Below are 17,181 nucleotides of genomic sequence, written 5' to 3' on the forward strand. Positions count from 1 at the left end.
CCTACAGATGTGATTGAAGCATTACTTTCATACTTCATCCTCCACCACTCAGGCTCCTGGACCCTCAGGCTCTAGGCCAGCACATCAGGGTTGCTGCCCATGTCACCCTTGAGGAGAAAGTCTGCAGGATGCCCTCTAAAGGTTGGCGCCTGCCCTCACAGAGCTTGTGTTGTTGACCACTCCACTATGTTGCTTTTTTTTTTTTTGCGGTACGGAGGTCTCTCACTGTTGTGGCCTCTCCCGTTGTGGAGCACAGGCTCCGGACGCGCAGGCTCAGCGGCCACGGCTCACGGGCCCAGCCGCTCCGTGGCATGTGGGATCTTCCTGACGGACCGAGGCACGAACCTGTGTCCCCTGCATCGGCAGGCGGACTCTCAACCACTGTGCCACCAGGGAAGCCCCACTATGCTGCTTTTGACTTAATTGCTTAAATATTGCTCTGAAAGCAATAATTTAGTTTAAAAAATGTGTGTGTGTGTGTATATATATATATATATATATATATATATATATATATATATAGGCAAAAAGAGAGTAAAAACAAAGCAAAAAAAGTGTGTGCATGTGTGTAGCTGTGAACTTCTTGGATGCTGATGCTTAGAGGGAAGGGGTGCTAACATTATGACCCAAGTGCTTCCATCCAGATAAGCTCAACTCTTCCCAAGAGCTCTGCAGGGAGAATATCCCAGAGACACAAAGTAATTAGCCAAGGATGCCAGGTTGGTGAGGGATGGAGCACAGATGTGGATACAGGCTTAGGATTAGGGTTAAGCCTGGTGTGTTTTCCATGACCTCTGCTGCCAGAAGTGACAGCCAGGGCCTGCCCCAGTTGTCTTGCCGGTCTTGGGGTGTCTCTCTTAGCACCTGGCACAGAACAAATATTTATTAAGAGAGGGTTTGATAAATAGATTGACACTGTGCTGAATGAGTTAGAAGAATGTACTGATGGGAAATCTACTGTTAAATGAGAAAAGAAAAAGGTTTCCTTACCAATAGCCATCTCTGATAACATATGCAAGAAAAAAGTCTGCATAAGATAACTTCAGATTGATAATAATGTTTATCTCTGAGGAGGAGGCTCATGGGGGACTTTCACATATTTTAGAATAAGAAAAACGCTGAAGATATTTCCATTTTGAAAAAAGCAACATTGAAAGGAAGGAAAAGAAAGACAAGTTGTTCCTAGTGGCAAAGGATGGTCCTTAGACCCAGATTCCCCATATCAGCTCACTTAGGATGGGCCCTGGTTCTCAAAGGTAAAAAGCATTTGTTCACAGCCTCTCTCTCCCTCTCTCTTTCTCTCCAACCACACCCCTCCCATATACTGTGAAATATTTTCATTTACAACAAACACATGAACACACTGCAAGGAACCAGAACTGTGGGAAAACGGGCCCAGAACATCTCTTTGTATTGAGGTCAAGTCAAAAGTTCACAGGAGCTAAATCGAAAGGGCGCCCACTGGCTAAACGTGGGGTGATCTGAGCATTAAAAAATGGCAGGAAAGTTGAAACATACTCATTATTCTGAAAACTGGTAAATAAAGGGAAAGAAGCAGGTAATCTTGCCTTTCTTGTATGAGCTGTACCTCATAGTGGACAATAGTTAATGAAAGGGTTGTTTTTTATAGAAGAGTTCCAGCTAACAAATACAGGAGGAAAAATAGAATTAGAAAAATCCCTGTTTTCAGCCCCTAGTGTTAGTGTGGATCTAAGCGAGGATCATCAATGGCTGCTGAAACCTTTAGGTCAAACGCTGAAGGGAACGTTATCGTGGGTGGATGAGGCTGACAACTCGGGAACCCACCCATCAGTCCTAACGTTACAAATTGAGCAGCGCCCGGCATTATCTGTCCCCGATGGGACACAGTAGAGGTACCCAGCACCATTTATGAAGTGTTCCTTCCACGAAATAAGGCCTCTAGATCTAACTATCGTTTTATAGGAACAATGAACTCAGACAAACCTGTTACATGACAGCTCTGGATTTCAACCAGTGAAATTCAGAACGTGCAACTATGGATGAAAAGAGACATTTCAAACAAATGTACTTTGTGAACCTTGAATCCTGACACAAACAAGTCAACCATAAAAATGACCAAACATTTATGAGGCAATAGGAAACATCTGAACACGGACAGCACATTTAAGAATACTGGTTTCCCACACAGGGAACTGTATTCAATATTCTGTGATAAATCATAATGGAAAAGAATATGAAAAGGAATATATATATATGTATAACTGAATCACTTTGTTGTACAGCAGAAATTAACACAACATTGTAAATCAACTATGCTTGAATAAAATTAACCAAAAAAAAAAAAAAAGAATACTGGTTTCCCTTGCTATCTGAAAGTAGAAGTTTCCTATGAAACTATGCTAATGGACACACCTTGCTAATGGACACACCAATTAAATCAAGATAAAGCTCAGATGCTCACAGATACAGTTCAAAGCTATGGAGGCTTGATGCCCAGATGCTGAGTGTAGTTCCCATGAAGGAGCTTGGTGGTACCACTCTCACTGCTTGGGTATGCCCTGCCTCTATAAAAGCTTGCTGCAAAACAAACACTGACTGCTTTTTTCGATTTCTGTCTTTTTTTCATAAGTGCAAAAATCCTCTTTGGATTCCTTTAGTTTAGGGAAAACAGGTACTAATGTAGGTCTTTCATAAAAGCAAAGTGGTATAAAGTGAACTTTTGAAAAGCAGGGGATACCTGTATTAGAAGGGTTTATGGATAAATATTTGATGTGGTGATTTATGATGTGATGCTAAGAATTTTACTTTAAAATAATCCAGGTATGTGGGGCTGAAGAGAGGAGTAGCTGGTGAAACAGATAAAACAGGCCCTGCCATGTGTTGATGGGTTGTGGAAACTGAGTGGGGCTGCACAGGGATTTATTGTACTATAATTTCTGCTTGTGCACATGTTCGGAAGTTTCCATAATAAAACATTAGCAAAAAGCGATAAAAAGTATGGGCATACAACTTAATTCTTCCATTATGATGTTGGTGGAGTTGGTGTGTATGTGGGTATATGAAGTATGTGTGTGAGTGTGTATGTGTGTGTTCTTATGCTCTGTTTCATTCTAATTTGGGTTGCAGCTCTGGAAAAACTGCATTCTATTGAAAAGAACTTTGACAGCTGTGGAGAATGTTCCAACCTAATAGGCCCAGGTGAATTTCCAGGGGGACTGGCACAGACAGAAGGCCCCTGCTTAGGGGACTGCTGGGACCAGCCCCACATGGTTATTCCCATGGTCAAAGGCAGTAAAACTGTTTAATGATACATTGCTTAGGGTCCAGAAGGACCAAGCTGGAGGTTGGATGTCAGAACCTTGAAAGCCACTGATTAAGAACTTCATTCCATCCATGAATTTCTGGAATTGGAAAGAAGAATATAAATGACGTATAGGGAAAGAAGGAAGTAGTGCTGTCTAGAGGCTGTACTGTGTAGTAGTGGTAGCTATACCAAATGGCCTTGGACAGCCGCTTTACAATTTTGGCTGGTTGGTTCTTTCTTCCGTTTCGTATACCTATACATGTTTACTCAAAAAAGTGTTTGCACAATTTCATATACGTGGGTCTTGGCTTCTAAGTTCTGCAATTTTGATAATTGTTCATCTGTTATACACCTCCACTCCTTACCACCATCTTAATGATTGGGAAAACTGAAACCTTGTTGCATGGCTGGAACAGCAAAAGGTTTGGCATTAGAAGATCTTGGCTTAAATTCTGGTTTCTTTAGTTTCTAGCAAAGCTCAACTTAATTTTTTAAGGGAGAGTAATTGCTCTGTAAGTGGCTAGCCACTGCTATTCTCTTGAGTTCTGGGAAGAATCATTGGAGTGGCTCCTTCAAGTTATAAGGCAAGTAGGTATCCATTGATCCATGAGAGGAGTATAACTGTCCCAACCTTATTTGGTTTGGTAGAGACTTGGGGTCTAACAGGCAGAAGTTGTCTTTCCAACAACCATTTGAAATTTGGGGTTGCCGATGAGGGTTTGGGAAAATTCACTGAGAGTTTCAAGAGTCTTCTTGAGAGGAAGGGGACAAAAATGCAAAGTTATGACAGAATCCTTGATGGATTAAGTTGGCTCTGATTGAAAACTGCTAGCATAAAAGGACAATAGCACCATAATGGGTACAGGGAAGGGTGTGCATGTGAGCAGGGACTCACATAGGGTGAAGGGGAGAGAGTGTGGGGTGTTGGAGCGGGGAAAGGTGTATAGACTAATGAACTTAGCACAGTTGAAATGTGTAGCTTGTCCTCAGCATCATGTTCACAGTGGCAGCTCTACAATTCCTTTGTTGGAGGAGCTTAGGAGACTTGACATGAAGCTTGTGTTTTAAAGCAAAACATTTGTTTTCACTTGCATTGTCTGTTTATATTTGGTGGCTTTGGGAAGAGGTGAATGGAGATCAAGTTATGGGGGTAGGGAAAGCCCTCTGTCTACACCTTAGTGCTTCCATCCTGGTGCAGTCACCCTGATGTTGCAGGTGACTCTTGGGCAAAGTTGGTGTGTTAAAGTGTGTCGCCAAAGAAATGCGATATTGAAAATTTGGGATCATAGGTTTCCAAAACACCTGGAAGTTCCCTTTCTACCTCACTCTCCAAACTTACCAATCGCCTGCAACAAGACATTTTCTTGTGTGAGGAGAATGTTAACTTGAATGTTAGAAGAGATATAACCTTATTCTGTATCCCCCTACCTCTAGCAGCTCATATCTTGAACCATTTAACTCTCTGAGTATCCTCATCTATCAAATGGGCTAATAATATCCCAGTCTGACTTGGTGGTTGAAGAGATTAAGTTTTGTCAGTTGAAAAGTCCTACCTGACAATGTCAGAAAACCTCATTAAATGGCTTGTCCAAGGTTTGCTGCTGCTTCATGGCAGAACAGGAAGTTAGAACCAGCCCAGTGGCGTTTCCGCCATCGGCAGTACCACCCCTCCCAAGGGGAATGCTTTCAGAGCTAGATAAGATGGGAGGGGAGCAAGGGGTAAAGGCACCCTGAGTACAGGCAACTGTTTGGAAAGGGGAAGTGGCAGCCGTGTGAGGATGGCCCTGTGACTTGCAGAATAAGGAAACAGTTCTCACCAGCAGGGTGTAGGCAGTTGGTTGGTGGGTATGGGGGACCCCATTGATGGTGAAGGTGACATCCGGCAAGACACTGATGTTGACACACTCCAGAGTGTACAAAAATAGAACACAGAGGATCTATTCAGAGGCTTCCCAATTCCCCGTCCATGGGCTCTGCCCCAGTGGTCTGTGCAGTTGCTTGCTACCGCCTGAGGGGCCTGTGATGAGGGAGGTCCCTGGGTCCACAATGGCCTGCAGCCTTCGGAGAAGAACATCATGGTGCCTCCCACCTGGATTCTGAGGACAAAGGAAGCATCGTCAGCTACTCCTACCTGTTCCTTCCCCTTTCTCCCCCTAAGCTTCCCTGGCACCCCAGCAGCTCTCACTCTCTGCTGGGTTCTCTAATCTGCTGAAGCACGTTAGTAATTTGCATTTTGGTCTCTCTTACCACATGAGTGTTTCTCAATATATATATATATATATTTTTTTTTTTTGACTGAGATGCATAGCAGGAAATATATTTACTTCTTGACCCAGTACACACACACACATGCACACACACAGGCAGGAAATAAAAATTTCATGACACTGTACTTAACCTTAATATATGAAGTGCACTCTGATATTTTCTATTTTAGCCCATTTCATTAAAAAATGTAGGTCACGATCCCCTAAAATGATGTCGTGACCCATAAATGGGTAAATCCTTGCAGTTTGAAAAACCCTCAGTAGACAGTAAACATTGGAGCCTTTTTGGCTTTTGTATCTCTGTGCCTAGCACATGCCTGTCCCCTTGCAGGAACTTATCTTCAGCTGAATTGAAACTTGAATTACATTTCTTTGAATTCCTGCACTGTCTAGTACAGTGCTAGGTATGTGGCAGGAATCTAGTTCCACTTTCCCTGATTGCTCTGTGCCTCTGTGTGTGTGTGTGTGTGTGTGTGTGTGTGTGTGTGTGTGTGTGTGTGTAGACTCAATCAATGCCACCCCCTCCATGAAACCCTTGAGGAGTTCTTCAGATAGAAGTGGTCTTGCCCTTTCTGGTCTGGGCCACTTTGGTGGTCCATCTCATGGAGTACTGACCACCTTCTACTCTACATGGTAGTAGTTTGTGTATAGGTGTCATCTTCTGCAATGATTTGTGAAGGCAAAATCTGAGTCCAATTCGCTTTTGCACCCCTGTGTCATTCAGCCCTTGCCTTACATGTTAATTAATGTTGAATGAGTAGTTGGCCGAGTGTTAGTATTTACTCTCTGTTGAATTGAAGATACACCACATGTACAAGAAAGGAAGCTGAGAGTTTGTACCATGTGTCTGCTGCCCCGTCCTGCCCCTCTGCTCAGCACCTCCATATTTTAGCCTCATGCAGCCAGCTCCCAGCATCCTCTCTCAGTGACCAGCAGTTTCATTCAGGTCAATTTAGTTAATCCAATTTCAGCTGAGCCTGTTATGAGTTCTTCCCTCATTCTGTAACTACTCTGTGGAGGATACTTACGTGTCCACTGCAATCTGCCAGTAGACTTGTTTGGTGACTGGGACTCAATCTATGTTCCCAGAGAGATGGGAGTGGTCCTAGCCTCTGAAAATCAGCTTGCTACCTGCACCACCTCCTGTGTCACTACATGGAAAGAAAGGCAGATTGTCAAGGAAGGGCCACTGGAAAACCTCAGGGGCGAGCCTCAGCCAGGCCCTGCTTCTTGGTCTGGTCACTCAAACCAAGTACCTAGATAGGCAGAAATATCAGCCTGAGTTTTGAGACCAGGGCTTCTGACTGCTGCAAGCTGATTAGTCGGAGCCTCTTGGGCAAACAATAGAAACAACTCTGCTCAATGATTTGTGAATATCCTCCAGCTTCTTGGATAGAAGGGGTAAGGAGGTGAGAAATGGAGACCACAGATCTGATCAAGCAGAACTCATGCAGCACCAAGGCCAGGACCATCATGGGGTGTGCATTCACCACGCAACTTGAGGCACCCCCAAAGACTCCTTTGCCCCAAGTATCTTCTCCACTATTATGGTGGTGCCTGGAATTTCCACAGTATTCACTCTTTTGTGTTAGGCAAAGACGCTAATTGAACACGAAGTGACTTACTGGAGCTTGAATATTTATTAATATTGTGTTGATTTCTCAGAATATGTTCTGCCACCTAGCAGGATCCTGCAGAAATAGGACCTAAAACTGATTTGTTTTCAGGAGGAAAAGGATCAGAGAAAGACAAAACTTGGGGCCCTGTATGCAGGGCAGTAAAGGGGAAGGGAAGTGGATATCTGTGGGAATGCAAGGAAAACAGTTTTCAAGGCACGAGGGGGGAGGAGCTGATGTTTGTTGATGGGCTTTAAGCAAGGCGCTGTGCTAGGAATTTTTCCTGCCTCATCTTATTCTCATGGCAGCCTAGTGTCCATTTGAGAAAAATGAGGCTCATGGAGATGAAGTAATGCAAGAGGGGGGATTTCTATTTTTTTAAATTAATTAATTTATTTTTGACTGTGTTGGGTCTTCATTGCTGCACGCAGGCTTTCTTTGGTTGTGGCGAGTGGGGGCTACTCTTTGTTCTGGTGTGCGGGCTTCTCATTGCAGTAGCTTCTCTTTGCTGTGGAACATGGGCTCTAGGCACGCGGGCTTCAGTAGTTGCTGCACGTGGGCTCAGTAGTTGTATCTTCCATGCTCTAGAGGGCAGACTCAGTAGTTGTGGCGCATGGGCTTAGTTGCTCTGCAGCATGTGAGATCTTCCTGGACCAGGGCTCGAACCCATGTCCCCTGAATTGGCAGGCGGATTCTTAACCACGGAGCCCCCAGGGAAGTCCCAAGAGGGGGGGATTTAAATCCAGGTCAGTCTGACTGCAAAGGCTTTGCTGTTTTCCACCACAATTCACATCTTTCCAGGCTGAAAGGGAGCAGGAAGCTCTGAAGGGAAGAAGCGAGGTGTCCAGACGCCTGCCCTCTTACTCACAGTTCCGTCCAGGCCTGGTCTCCACTGCAATCAGGCTGGAGAGGAAGCCATGTGATGGAGGAGATTCAAAGCTCTCCATGTGAGAGAGGAGAGCGAGAGAAATGCGCTTCTGCTAAAACAGGGTAAGCTCAGGCCAAGTTTTCTTGGGAAGGAGTCAGAAAGGTCAGAAATCTCCTCCCTGACCCTCCCAGGACCCCAGGTAAATGTGTCCGAGGGCTGGTGAGTCTCATGACCTTTTCCAACCACAACATGCAATGTAAAAAATTGTATAAATCGGCAAAGAACACATAAAATCGACCCTCTTAGCCATTTTTAAGTGTACAGTTCAGTAGTGTTAAGTATATTCACATGGTTGTGCAACCAATCCCCAGAACCTTTTCATCCTATAAAATTGAAACTCTATACCCATTCAATAACTTCCTGCTTGTTCCTTCCCCAGCCCCTGGCAGCCACCATTCTGCTTTCTGTCTCTATGAATTCCACTACTGTTAGAATTTTCTTCCTCTTTCAGGCTGAATAATTTTCTGTTGTATGCATATACTACATTTTGTTATTCCAGCCATTAATGTGTAATTATTTTATTGTCAGCTAACATTTGAATTTTTTTTCCGCACCTCCTCTCACTAGAATTAAACTTTTTGAGGGCAGGGACTGTCTTTCTTGTTCCATTGTGTTCCCAGTGCCTAGCAGCCTGGTGAGCACATAATAGGGGCTTGATAAATATTTATTCACTGCATAAATGAATGTCCAGTCCCAGAGATTCTTTAATTACTCCAGTGTGGTATAGTTTACAAAGTCCTTTTTTCAACGACTTTGAGGCAAACCCCATTTTCTCAATATTCAGAGAGGGTAAGTGTTTTGCCCCAAATCACACAGCTGATACAAGACCAAGCGAGAGCTCCACCCCAGGTGTCGTGACTGCTAAGTCTAGACGTGTTGTTTCCCTATAGTCATAACTTTAACCTGGTGGGGCTGATGGGCCTTACCTACTCGTGTACACAGAAAACACGGGTAGATCCGCCAGCTTCTGGGCCATTGTGTCGAACACTGGGGTCACCCTTTCAGCAGCCAAGCAGGGTTATCCCAGGCCCAGAATGCCATAAGACTCTGCCTTCATAAAGGACTGGTCAGTCTCTGTGACACTCTCTTCAAATTGCTGACCGACCTCAGTCAGTCCTTCTACCTAATGGTGGAGCCTGAAGGAAAATCACACAGATCCTTGGCAAACGGGCTCAGATTCTTGAAATCTTCTTCTGTCCTAAAGCTAATGCTTCCCCTACTCAATTTTCCTTGGTTAAATGGATATAACAATTTTTGCCATGATCCCATCCACTTAATTTTTTCTATGTAAACATTTTTTATTAAAGTATAATACAGAAATCACAAGTGTACAGTGTTTTCACAGACTGTACACATCCATGTAATCAAACTCCTAAATCAAGAAACAAGGCGTTACAACCCCATTGCCAGAAACCCCTTCAACTACCCTGCCAGTCATTGAGACTTTCCTCAAGAGTAACCAATCTCAAAAAAAAAGACAAAACAGCAAGATAACCCATCTCTTGGCTTCTAACAGCTTATACTGTCTTTGCCTATTTTTGAATTTTATATGAATGGAATCATATGGTATGAATTCTGTTTTATCTGGCTTTTGTCACTCAACGTGATGTTATTGCATGCTGTTGTAGAATTTTCATTGTCCTTAGTATTCCGTGGTATGAATATATCATCATTATTTATCCATTCTATCACTGATGGATATTTGGGGTGTCTCCTGTATTTGACTATTGCTAATAGAGCTGCTTGTACTTGTCTTTTGGTGAACATGTGTACTTATTACTGTTGGATGTATGCCTAGGAGTAAAACTGCTAGATAATAGGGTTTGCAAGTGTTTTGCTTGAGTAAATACTGACAGTTTTCCAAAGTGATTGTATCAATTAACATTTCCAATATCAATGTTTTGAAAGGTCCAGTTGTTCCATATCCTCACCAATACCAGCTGTTGCCTACCTTTTCCACTTTAGTCTTCTAGTGAATATGCAGTGGGCTACATTGAGGTTGTAATTTGTATTTCCAGATGACTAATAAAATTGGACATTTGGATATCCTCTTTTGTGAAGTGGGTTATCTACAATTTTCTTGTTGATTAGTACGAGTTCTTTATTTATTCTGGAATAAAGTCCTTTGTTGGATATATGTACTACAAATATCTTCTCCCAGATTGTGACAGATGTTTTTACTCTCTTAATGGTGCTTTCTGATGAACAGAAGATATGAATTTCAGTGTAGTCAAATTGATCTTAGATTGATAATTAGTAGTTTTAAAGAACTTGTTACAAAAATTTTTGCCTACCTTAAGGTCATGAAGACATCTTCCTATGTTTTTTCTAAGAGCTTTATTGTTTTGCTTTTCACATTTATATATATCTACAATCTATTGGAAGTTTGATAATGTGTGAGTTAAGATCCATTTTTTCTTTATTAGAAGTCAGATTTATTGAGATATGATTTATACACAATAATTCACCCTTTTAAGTGTACAGTTCAGTGATTTTTGAAACACAAATAGTTTCTGTTCGCTAATATTTTGTTTACAACTTTTGTGTCTACATTCATGAGAAAGAGACTGGTCTATAATTTTCATTTCTTGTAATGTCCTTTTCAAGTTTGTTATTAAATTTATGTTGGACTCATAAAATGAGTTATGAAGTGTCCCTTCTTTATCAATTATCTGAAAGAGTCTGTCTAAGATTGGTGCTATTTCTTTTTTAAATGTTTGAGGGAATTTACCAATGAGGCTGCCTGGACCTGGAGTTTTCTTTGTGGAAATGTTTTTAATAATAGAGTCGACGTTTAAATAGATACTGGAGTATCCATTCAATGTTAAATAGATATTGGAGTATTCATTCAGTGTTAAATAGATATTGGAGTATTCATTCAACGTTTAAATAGATATTGGAGGGTTATATTTTCTAATTTTTTTCTTGTGTCAGTTTTGACATGCTCTGTTTCTCAAGGCATTTGCCAATTTTAAAAAATTGTCAAATTTATCAAAATAAAATGATTCTTGATATCCTCTTATTATCATTTTAATGTCTGTAGCGTCTTTAATAACATATTACTTTTTATTTCTAATATTGTTAAGTGTATTTTCTTGCTTTTTCTTGAACAGTTTTGCTAGAGGTTTACCAGTTTGATTAATCTTTGTAAAGAGTTCATTCCTGGCTTTGTTGATTTTCTCTATTGTGTGACTTTTCTATTGTATGAATGTTCCACTCTTCTAGTTATTATTTCCTTCCTTCTACTTTCTTTGGGTTGATTTGCTCTGCTTTGTGGTACTCTTGTTTTTTTATTTGTTTGTTACTTGAAATAGTTGCTGAGACCATTGATTTTCAGCTTTTCTAATACTCACATTTCAGCCTGTAATTGTTCTTGAAGGACTGCCTTAGGTGCATTCACAAATATTGACGTGTCATATCTTCATTATCTGTATCAGTCAAGGTTTTTAATAAGAGAAACAGAGTCATTAGGAGCTATATCTAGAAAGGATTATATTCTAGATATTTGACTCTATGCAATTGTAGGTCCTGGCTAACAGAGTACATTAGGATGTTGCTTCTGCCCTGGTGCTGCAGTGTCAAGTCTACAGTTTGGACAGTCAGCAAGGGAAGGCAGATGTCAAGTGGGAGAAGAAGGGTGAATTGAACCCTTAAGGTTGAAGGGGAACGGGAACCTGCACTGTTCTCTCACCGCCTCTAAGCCTCAGTGATGGGGGAGCCTGCAGCACAAGCTGACACTGTCTGTCACAGAGGCCACCACTGCTGTCACACATGCCGACACTTCCTAGCTCTGGAGTAGGAGGTAGGGGACCTGGATTAGGTCAGCTCTGCCATGACCAGCCAGCCATCTGGCAAGTCTCTTAACTGCTGCTGCGAGCTCTGCTTTCCGTCTCTGAAGCCCAAGAGGCAGATGGACTTGGAGCTTGGAGATAACTTGGGCCCTGCCTTGGGCTCCAAAAATGTTAAAAAGGACATCAAAAGGACTCGGGGACCAGCCCAGACCCTTGACCCGTGCCCCCAAGTGAACAAATCCTCTTTGGCGTTTACCCACTTTCCAGGAGTCCCTCCTTTTGACCTTTCATTGGGGAGAAAGTGTGAGCCAGAAGTGGCTGGAAGTGGTGAGAATTCTGGTTAGCGCTGAGCCCTGCCGTGGTTTGCCCCTAATTGCCCATATGTGCCATCGGGACTGAAGATGGTCACCATGGAAACCTTACCCTGAGAGACTTCCTTCAGACCCTCCAGGCAAGCCCACTTCTATAGCAGGTGAGAACACTGAGGCACAGAGAGGTTAAGTGACTGGCCCAAGAGCATGCACTTCACTCAGCGGCCAGGATAGGGACTCAGGTCTCCTGCCTTCCAGGCCAGTGATCTTTCTGCTACAGAATTACCATCATCATCACCATGATCCCTCCGTCCCCTCCCACCTTCCAGGCCAGTTAGTTCCCATAGCCCCTTGCCTCTGTTTGTTGTGAGTGGAGGGTGTGGCTGGCTGACACGTGAGAACAAGTTTGTTGGTCTGTGCAGCCGTGGCCACTGGCCACTGACTAGATCAGAGACATCCTGGATGGTCTGCGAGGAGCTCCAGGCTCTGGCTGGATCTGGGAAGTTTGGCACAGATTAGAGGCAGGAACGTGGGAACGTTTGTCAGAACTAATGGGTCCGTTATCTCTGGAAACACCCGGAACCGCACCTGCCCCGGCTGCAGGTTTCTGATCCTCCCACGCTAGAACCAAATATTGTTGTGGATGATTTGAACACTTCCCCTAGGGAACAAGAGCCCTTGGGCACGTGGGTGATGGTGTGAGTTCGCATGTGTATGTATGTGTGTGTGTGTGTGTTCTTTACGAAAAGGGAGAGGGAAGAGCATTTGGGGTGAAATGGTACCATGTGGGCAAAAACAGGTCATAGTACAGACAATGATCCGGTCTCTGCAGTCTGTCAGCACTGGGAGAGGGTCCTAGCGGGGGGGGGGGGGGGGGGAGAGAGAGAGAGAGAGAGAGAGAGTGTGCAGCACCTCAGGCCTCAGGGATGTGGATTGGAGGCTGCTTTGGAAGCAGAGGTTTTGTGTTACCAGAACATTTGAAAGCTGTTGAGGGTGACACTGTGCAGTCAACTTTTCTGGAGCTTCGGCTTCCAGAATGTAAATTAATAATAAGAGGCTGGTGGCTCGTGCTCTGTGGAAATTGGCTTTAGCAGGGTTTGATAGTCCTGGACGCTGTGCGTCATTATGAGACATAAGCAGCACCTGCCCTCACGCTCAGCCAGCCCCTGACCACAGTGGGGCCAGCAACCCAGGATGCTCGTGGCCCTGGCTCTGCTGACATCAGCAGCTCAGCACGGACATGACCAACTGGAAAACGTCCCAACCTCGTTCTGCTCGAAGTTGATGACTGGCGGGAAATATACTATGCGATGTGTAGTACAGCAGGAAGAGGGCCTGGATGGGGTGCCTGGACCCAGACTTGGCTCTGCCATTCACTCACCATATGACTTTGGATAGATCACTTTTCTCTAAATCCAGTTTCCTTGTCTGTAAAATGAAGAGGGTGGGTTGGGTGATACTACAAGGAACATTTTGGGGGCGTAGGCTATGTACCAGCCTCTGCCCTAAGGATCTTACAAGCATTAGCTCATTCAGTACTCACACCAGTCCTATCAGGTAAGTATTATTTTTAAGCCCATTTTACAGATGAGGTAACTGAATCACAGAGGGTTTAAGTAACTTGCATAATGCGCCATAACAAGGCTTCAAACCCAGGTTTTCCTGACTTTCAAGTTGATGGTCTGTACTAGATAATGTCTAGCGCTTGACATTCAAGAGTTTCTTCCTGGAAGAGAAAAACAGAGAGAGGATGGGAAGGAGGAGGAAAGGGGAAGAGAGGGAGAGAGACTAATTTTCTACATGGTGGAAATTTTGAGGCCTTTTAATTGTAAGAGAGAGGGGTGTGTGCAGGATGGAGTATGGTGGTAAGGAGCTGTGTGACGAGAAATCTTGTCATTGCTTACTTTTTGCAAGTGTTTCTGTTTCGTCTTCAAGGGACCTCTCAGCAGTATCATTATTGTATCGTTGACAGGTGCAAAAATTCTCCCATGCATGCCTCTGCTTGTTACCCTCCCCCACCCGGACACTGAATTATGAAAATCAAAAGTTTATGGTGGTCGAACCATTTGTTTACTGCTATAAAGAGCATCTGGCACTGAACGTGTATTCTCTTCCATGGCTTGCTCTTCTTTGGTTTGGCAAAGCTTCTTGCTTTCACGCAGCTGGAAATAAGAAGGATCCAATGTCCCCAGCATCTCGCCATGTCAAGAATTCAATTAGTTTGAGTCATTTCCCAAACCGCTGTCAACTCCATTCTGGGAAAGTGCCTTTCAGACCAGAAATTGTTGGGTGTATAGTCAGCAAAAGGCACAGGCGCGGGGGAAGTTTCCCACTGGAGTATTGCATGTGCGTGTGCCTGTGCATGCGCGTGCACGGGTCCCTGTACTTGTAAGCAGGAAGAGCAGATCATGTCTCAGGTTTGCCAGAGAACAGGACACACGCCAGCACCGCCAGCTTCTGTGCTTGTTACTGAGCCCAGACTTCAAAAGCAGGCAAAGCAGGGTTTGGATTTCAATGCTGCTACTTAGATGATTGTGTGACATTGGGGTAGTTTTGGAGTTTCAGACCCCTCTACTGTAGAAAAGGAAGAATGATTTCATTGTTGGATGATGTGAGGATTCCAGGAGACCGTTCTTGGGGTGAGTGCTTTCTATGCGTCACCCAGCCCAGGGCTGGTACCCGGGCTAAACCATATGAACCGGGACAGGTACCCAACATTAACTAAGTGCCACGCACTGCTCTAAGTGCTTTAAATATCTTCCGTCATGTAATCCTCTCAACCACCCCATAAGGTAAATAGTCCCAGAGAGAGAAAGGAATTTGTCCAAGGCCACACAGCTGGTAATGATGGAACCAGGCTTGAACCCAGGAAGTCTCACTATAGAGTCTGCGATCTTACATAACACTGCTGTCTGGAGCATATGTGTATATTACTGTGCGTACTAACAGACTGAAATTCATTGTGAAGATCATCTACCCTTATGTGTATTGTAACTGTTCAAGAATGTTATCAAGGTTTCCACATGTCCTTAGTTTTTACTGTGTGATCAGGGGCTCAACCATTTAAAGTCTAGAAAATGAAAATTCTCCCTGATCCTTAGTTTCCTTATCTGTAAAATGGGAAAATGGGGATGTTAGGAAGATGAAATAAAAGCATTTGTGAAAATGCATGACACACAGTAAATGATCAATAAATACCTGCTAAAATTTTTATTATAAGGGAAGAGAGATGATGCTTAGGCAAACGTGACATAAATCTGATGCCTTCCTTTGTTATCTCCCTGGGTTTTCATTTTCAGATTTCTAATGACAGGGGCCTCACCTCGGCAGTACTCCTTTCTTGACTACTTTTATTTCCTCTACCAGGATTGGACTCTCTGAACCAGTTCCCATCCTGGAATTTCCCCAAGCACCCTCAGGGTAGGGTTTAGGCTGTAGCTAAATAGAATAAAGGCAGAATTTTAATCTCAGGGTCTTATTCGAAGTGAATTTGTCTCCACTCCTAAAAACTCTTACCTTGTTCCTGGTCCGTTAGATGTTTTGGAAACCCACAAGAGGAAAACACATATTAGAGATGCAATTAAGATGATGTCTAGGGCTTCCCTGGTGGCGCAGTGGTTGAGAGTCCGCCTGCCGATGCAGGGGACACAGGTTCGCGCCCTGGCCCGGGAGGATCTCACATGCCGCGGAGCGGCTGGGCCCGTGAGCCATGGCCACTGAGCCTGTGCGTCCAGAGCCTGTGCTCTGCAACGGGAGAGGACACAACAGTGAGAGGCCCGTGTACTGCAAAAAAAAAAAAAAAAAAAAAAGATGATGTCAGTTCCATGGTCTTCATTTATGCCAGGTAAACTGTATTTGAACTACGTGCAGGCAGCTTTGTTTTAATCTGCTTGGCTACCTAGGTAGCTCCTTTAAAAATCTTATTGTTCAGATATTTAAGAGCCAAACTCGTTCCATTCCATTTAAAATGTTTTCATTTAGTCCTCCTCCTTTCCCCAGTTCCCTTCCTCTTATTCAATGAACTTTAAAACAAAAAATAAAACTGAGAACAGCACATACATCTAGGAATTAAGAGTTTTGCCAGTGTTTCTTTGTGCTGTAAGCAAGCGAGCTTATTAGGTGTTATTTCCTTAATTTATGCCTGAAATCGAAAAGTATTTCTGACTTTCTCCATGGCCCGCTGTAACAAGTAGGAGTTTTGGGGTTTTTTTTTTTTTTTTTTTTTTGCGGTACGCGTGCCTCTCACTGTTGTGGCCTCTCCCGTTGCGGAGCACAGGCTCTGGACGCGCAGGCTCAGCGACCATGGCTCACGGGCCCAGCCGCTCCGCGGCATGTGGGATCTTCCCGGACCGGGACACGCACCCGCGTCCGCTGCATCGGCAGGCGGACTCTCAACCACTGCGCCACCAGGGAAGCCCACAAGTAGGAGTTTTATACATCGATTACTTTCAGCATTGGGCACTGAATTAGGACAGTCCTCAAATCATTGCTTGGCCCTTCAAACAGCTTAGCTAAAAGGTGCTATTTTATTTAGTACTGCAAACTTCAAGTGATTCAAATATCTTGCTTTCTGAACCAAGATATATTTACAATTCGTTTTGGGGGTTTTATGCCCAAGGAGGATTCTGCATTCCAGCATTAAATCCACTTAATTTTAAAACTTTTATGAAAAGCAACAGCTGGAATATACTCCCAGTCTTAAAAATAAATGCCTGATTTAAAGCAAATAGGTTATGCTGAAGTATATAAAGTTTTATACTCTCTCAAAAATGGTATTATCTTTATTTGCTAGATTTTTAAAAGCTTTTAAGAGGGCTGTAACTGTTGCTGCTAGTATTTCGTTAGGGCTCTACCAGTATTTAGTTTTTACGTCATCCTAATGTACAGTTTCAAGTCTTACTAGACAATCTGAATTCCACTACATTTCTGTTTGGCTCCAACATTCCATTTAGCTTGACCAGTCTAATTTAAAATGTGTTTGT

At 43.4% G+C, this 17,181-nt stretch overlaps 2 protein-coding genes across 2 annotated transcripts in view; one reads left to right on the forward strand and one right to left on the reverse strand.

The window, feature by feature from the left end:
* Positions 1-3,221: 3,221 nt before the first annotated feature.
* CTSE (cathepsin E) lies at positions 3,222-12,500 on the reverse strand. Its single transcript, XM_060141826.1, is given in 6 exon segments — positions 3,222-3,383; positions 5,104-5,339; positions 5,342-5,382; positions 6,582-6,704; positions 9,024-9,220; positions 12,486-12,500. Coding segments are annotated over 6 exon segments (774 nt in total).
* A 2,190-nt stretch (positions 12,501-14,690) lies between these two features.
* LOC132515389 (uncharacterized) overlaps positions 14,691-17,181 on the forward strand; it is a 34,866-nt gene continuing 32,375 nt past the window's right edge. The window contains exon 1 of the mRNA XM_060141827.1: positions 14,691-14,838. Coding sequence (XP_059997810.1) covers positions 14,790-14,838 — 49 coding nt within the window. The 5' untranslated portion in view covers positions 14,691-14,789. The remainder of the gene's footprint in view (positions 14,839-17,181) is intronic.

Source organism: Lagenorhynchus albirostris, chromosome 2 (assembly GCF_949774975.1).
Source record: "Lagenorhynchus albirostris chromosome 2, mLagAlb1.1, whole genome shotgun sequence".
Taxonomy (NCBI): Eukaryota; Metazoa; Chordata; class Mammalia; order Artiodactyla; family Delphinidae; genus Lagenorhynchus; species Lagenorhynchus albirostris.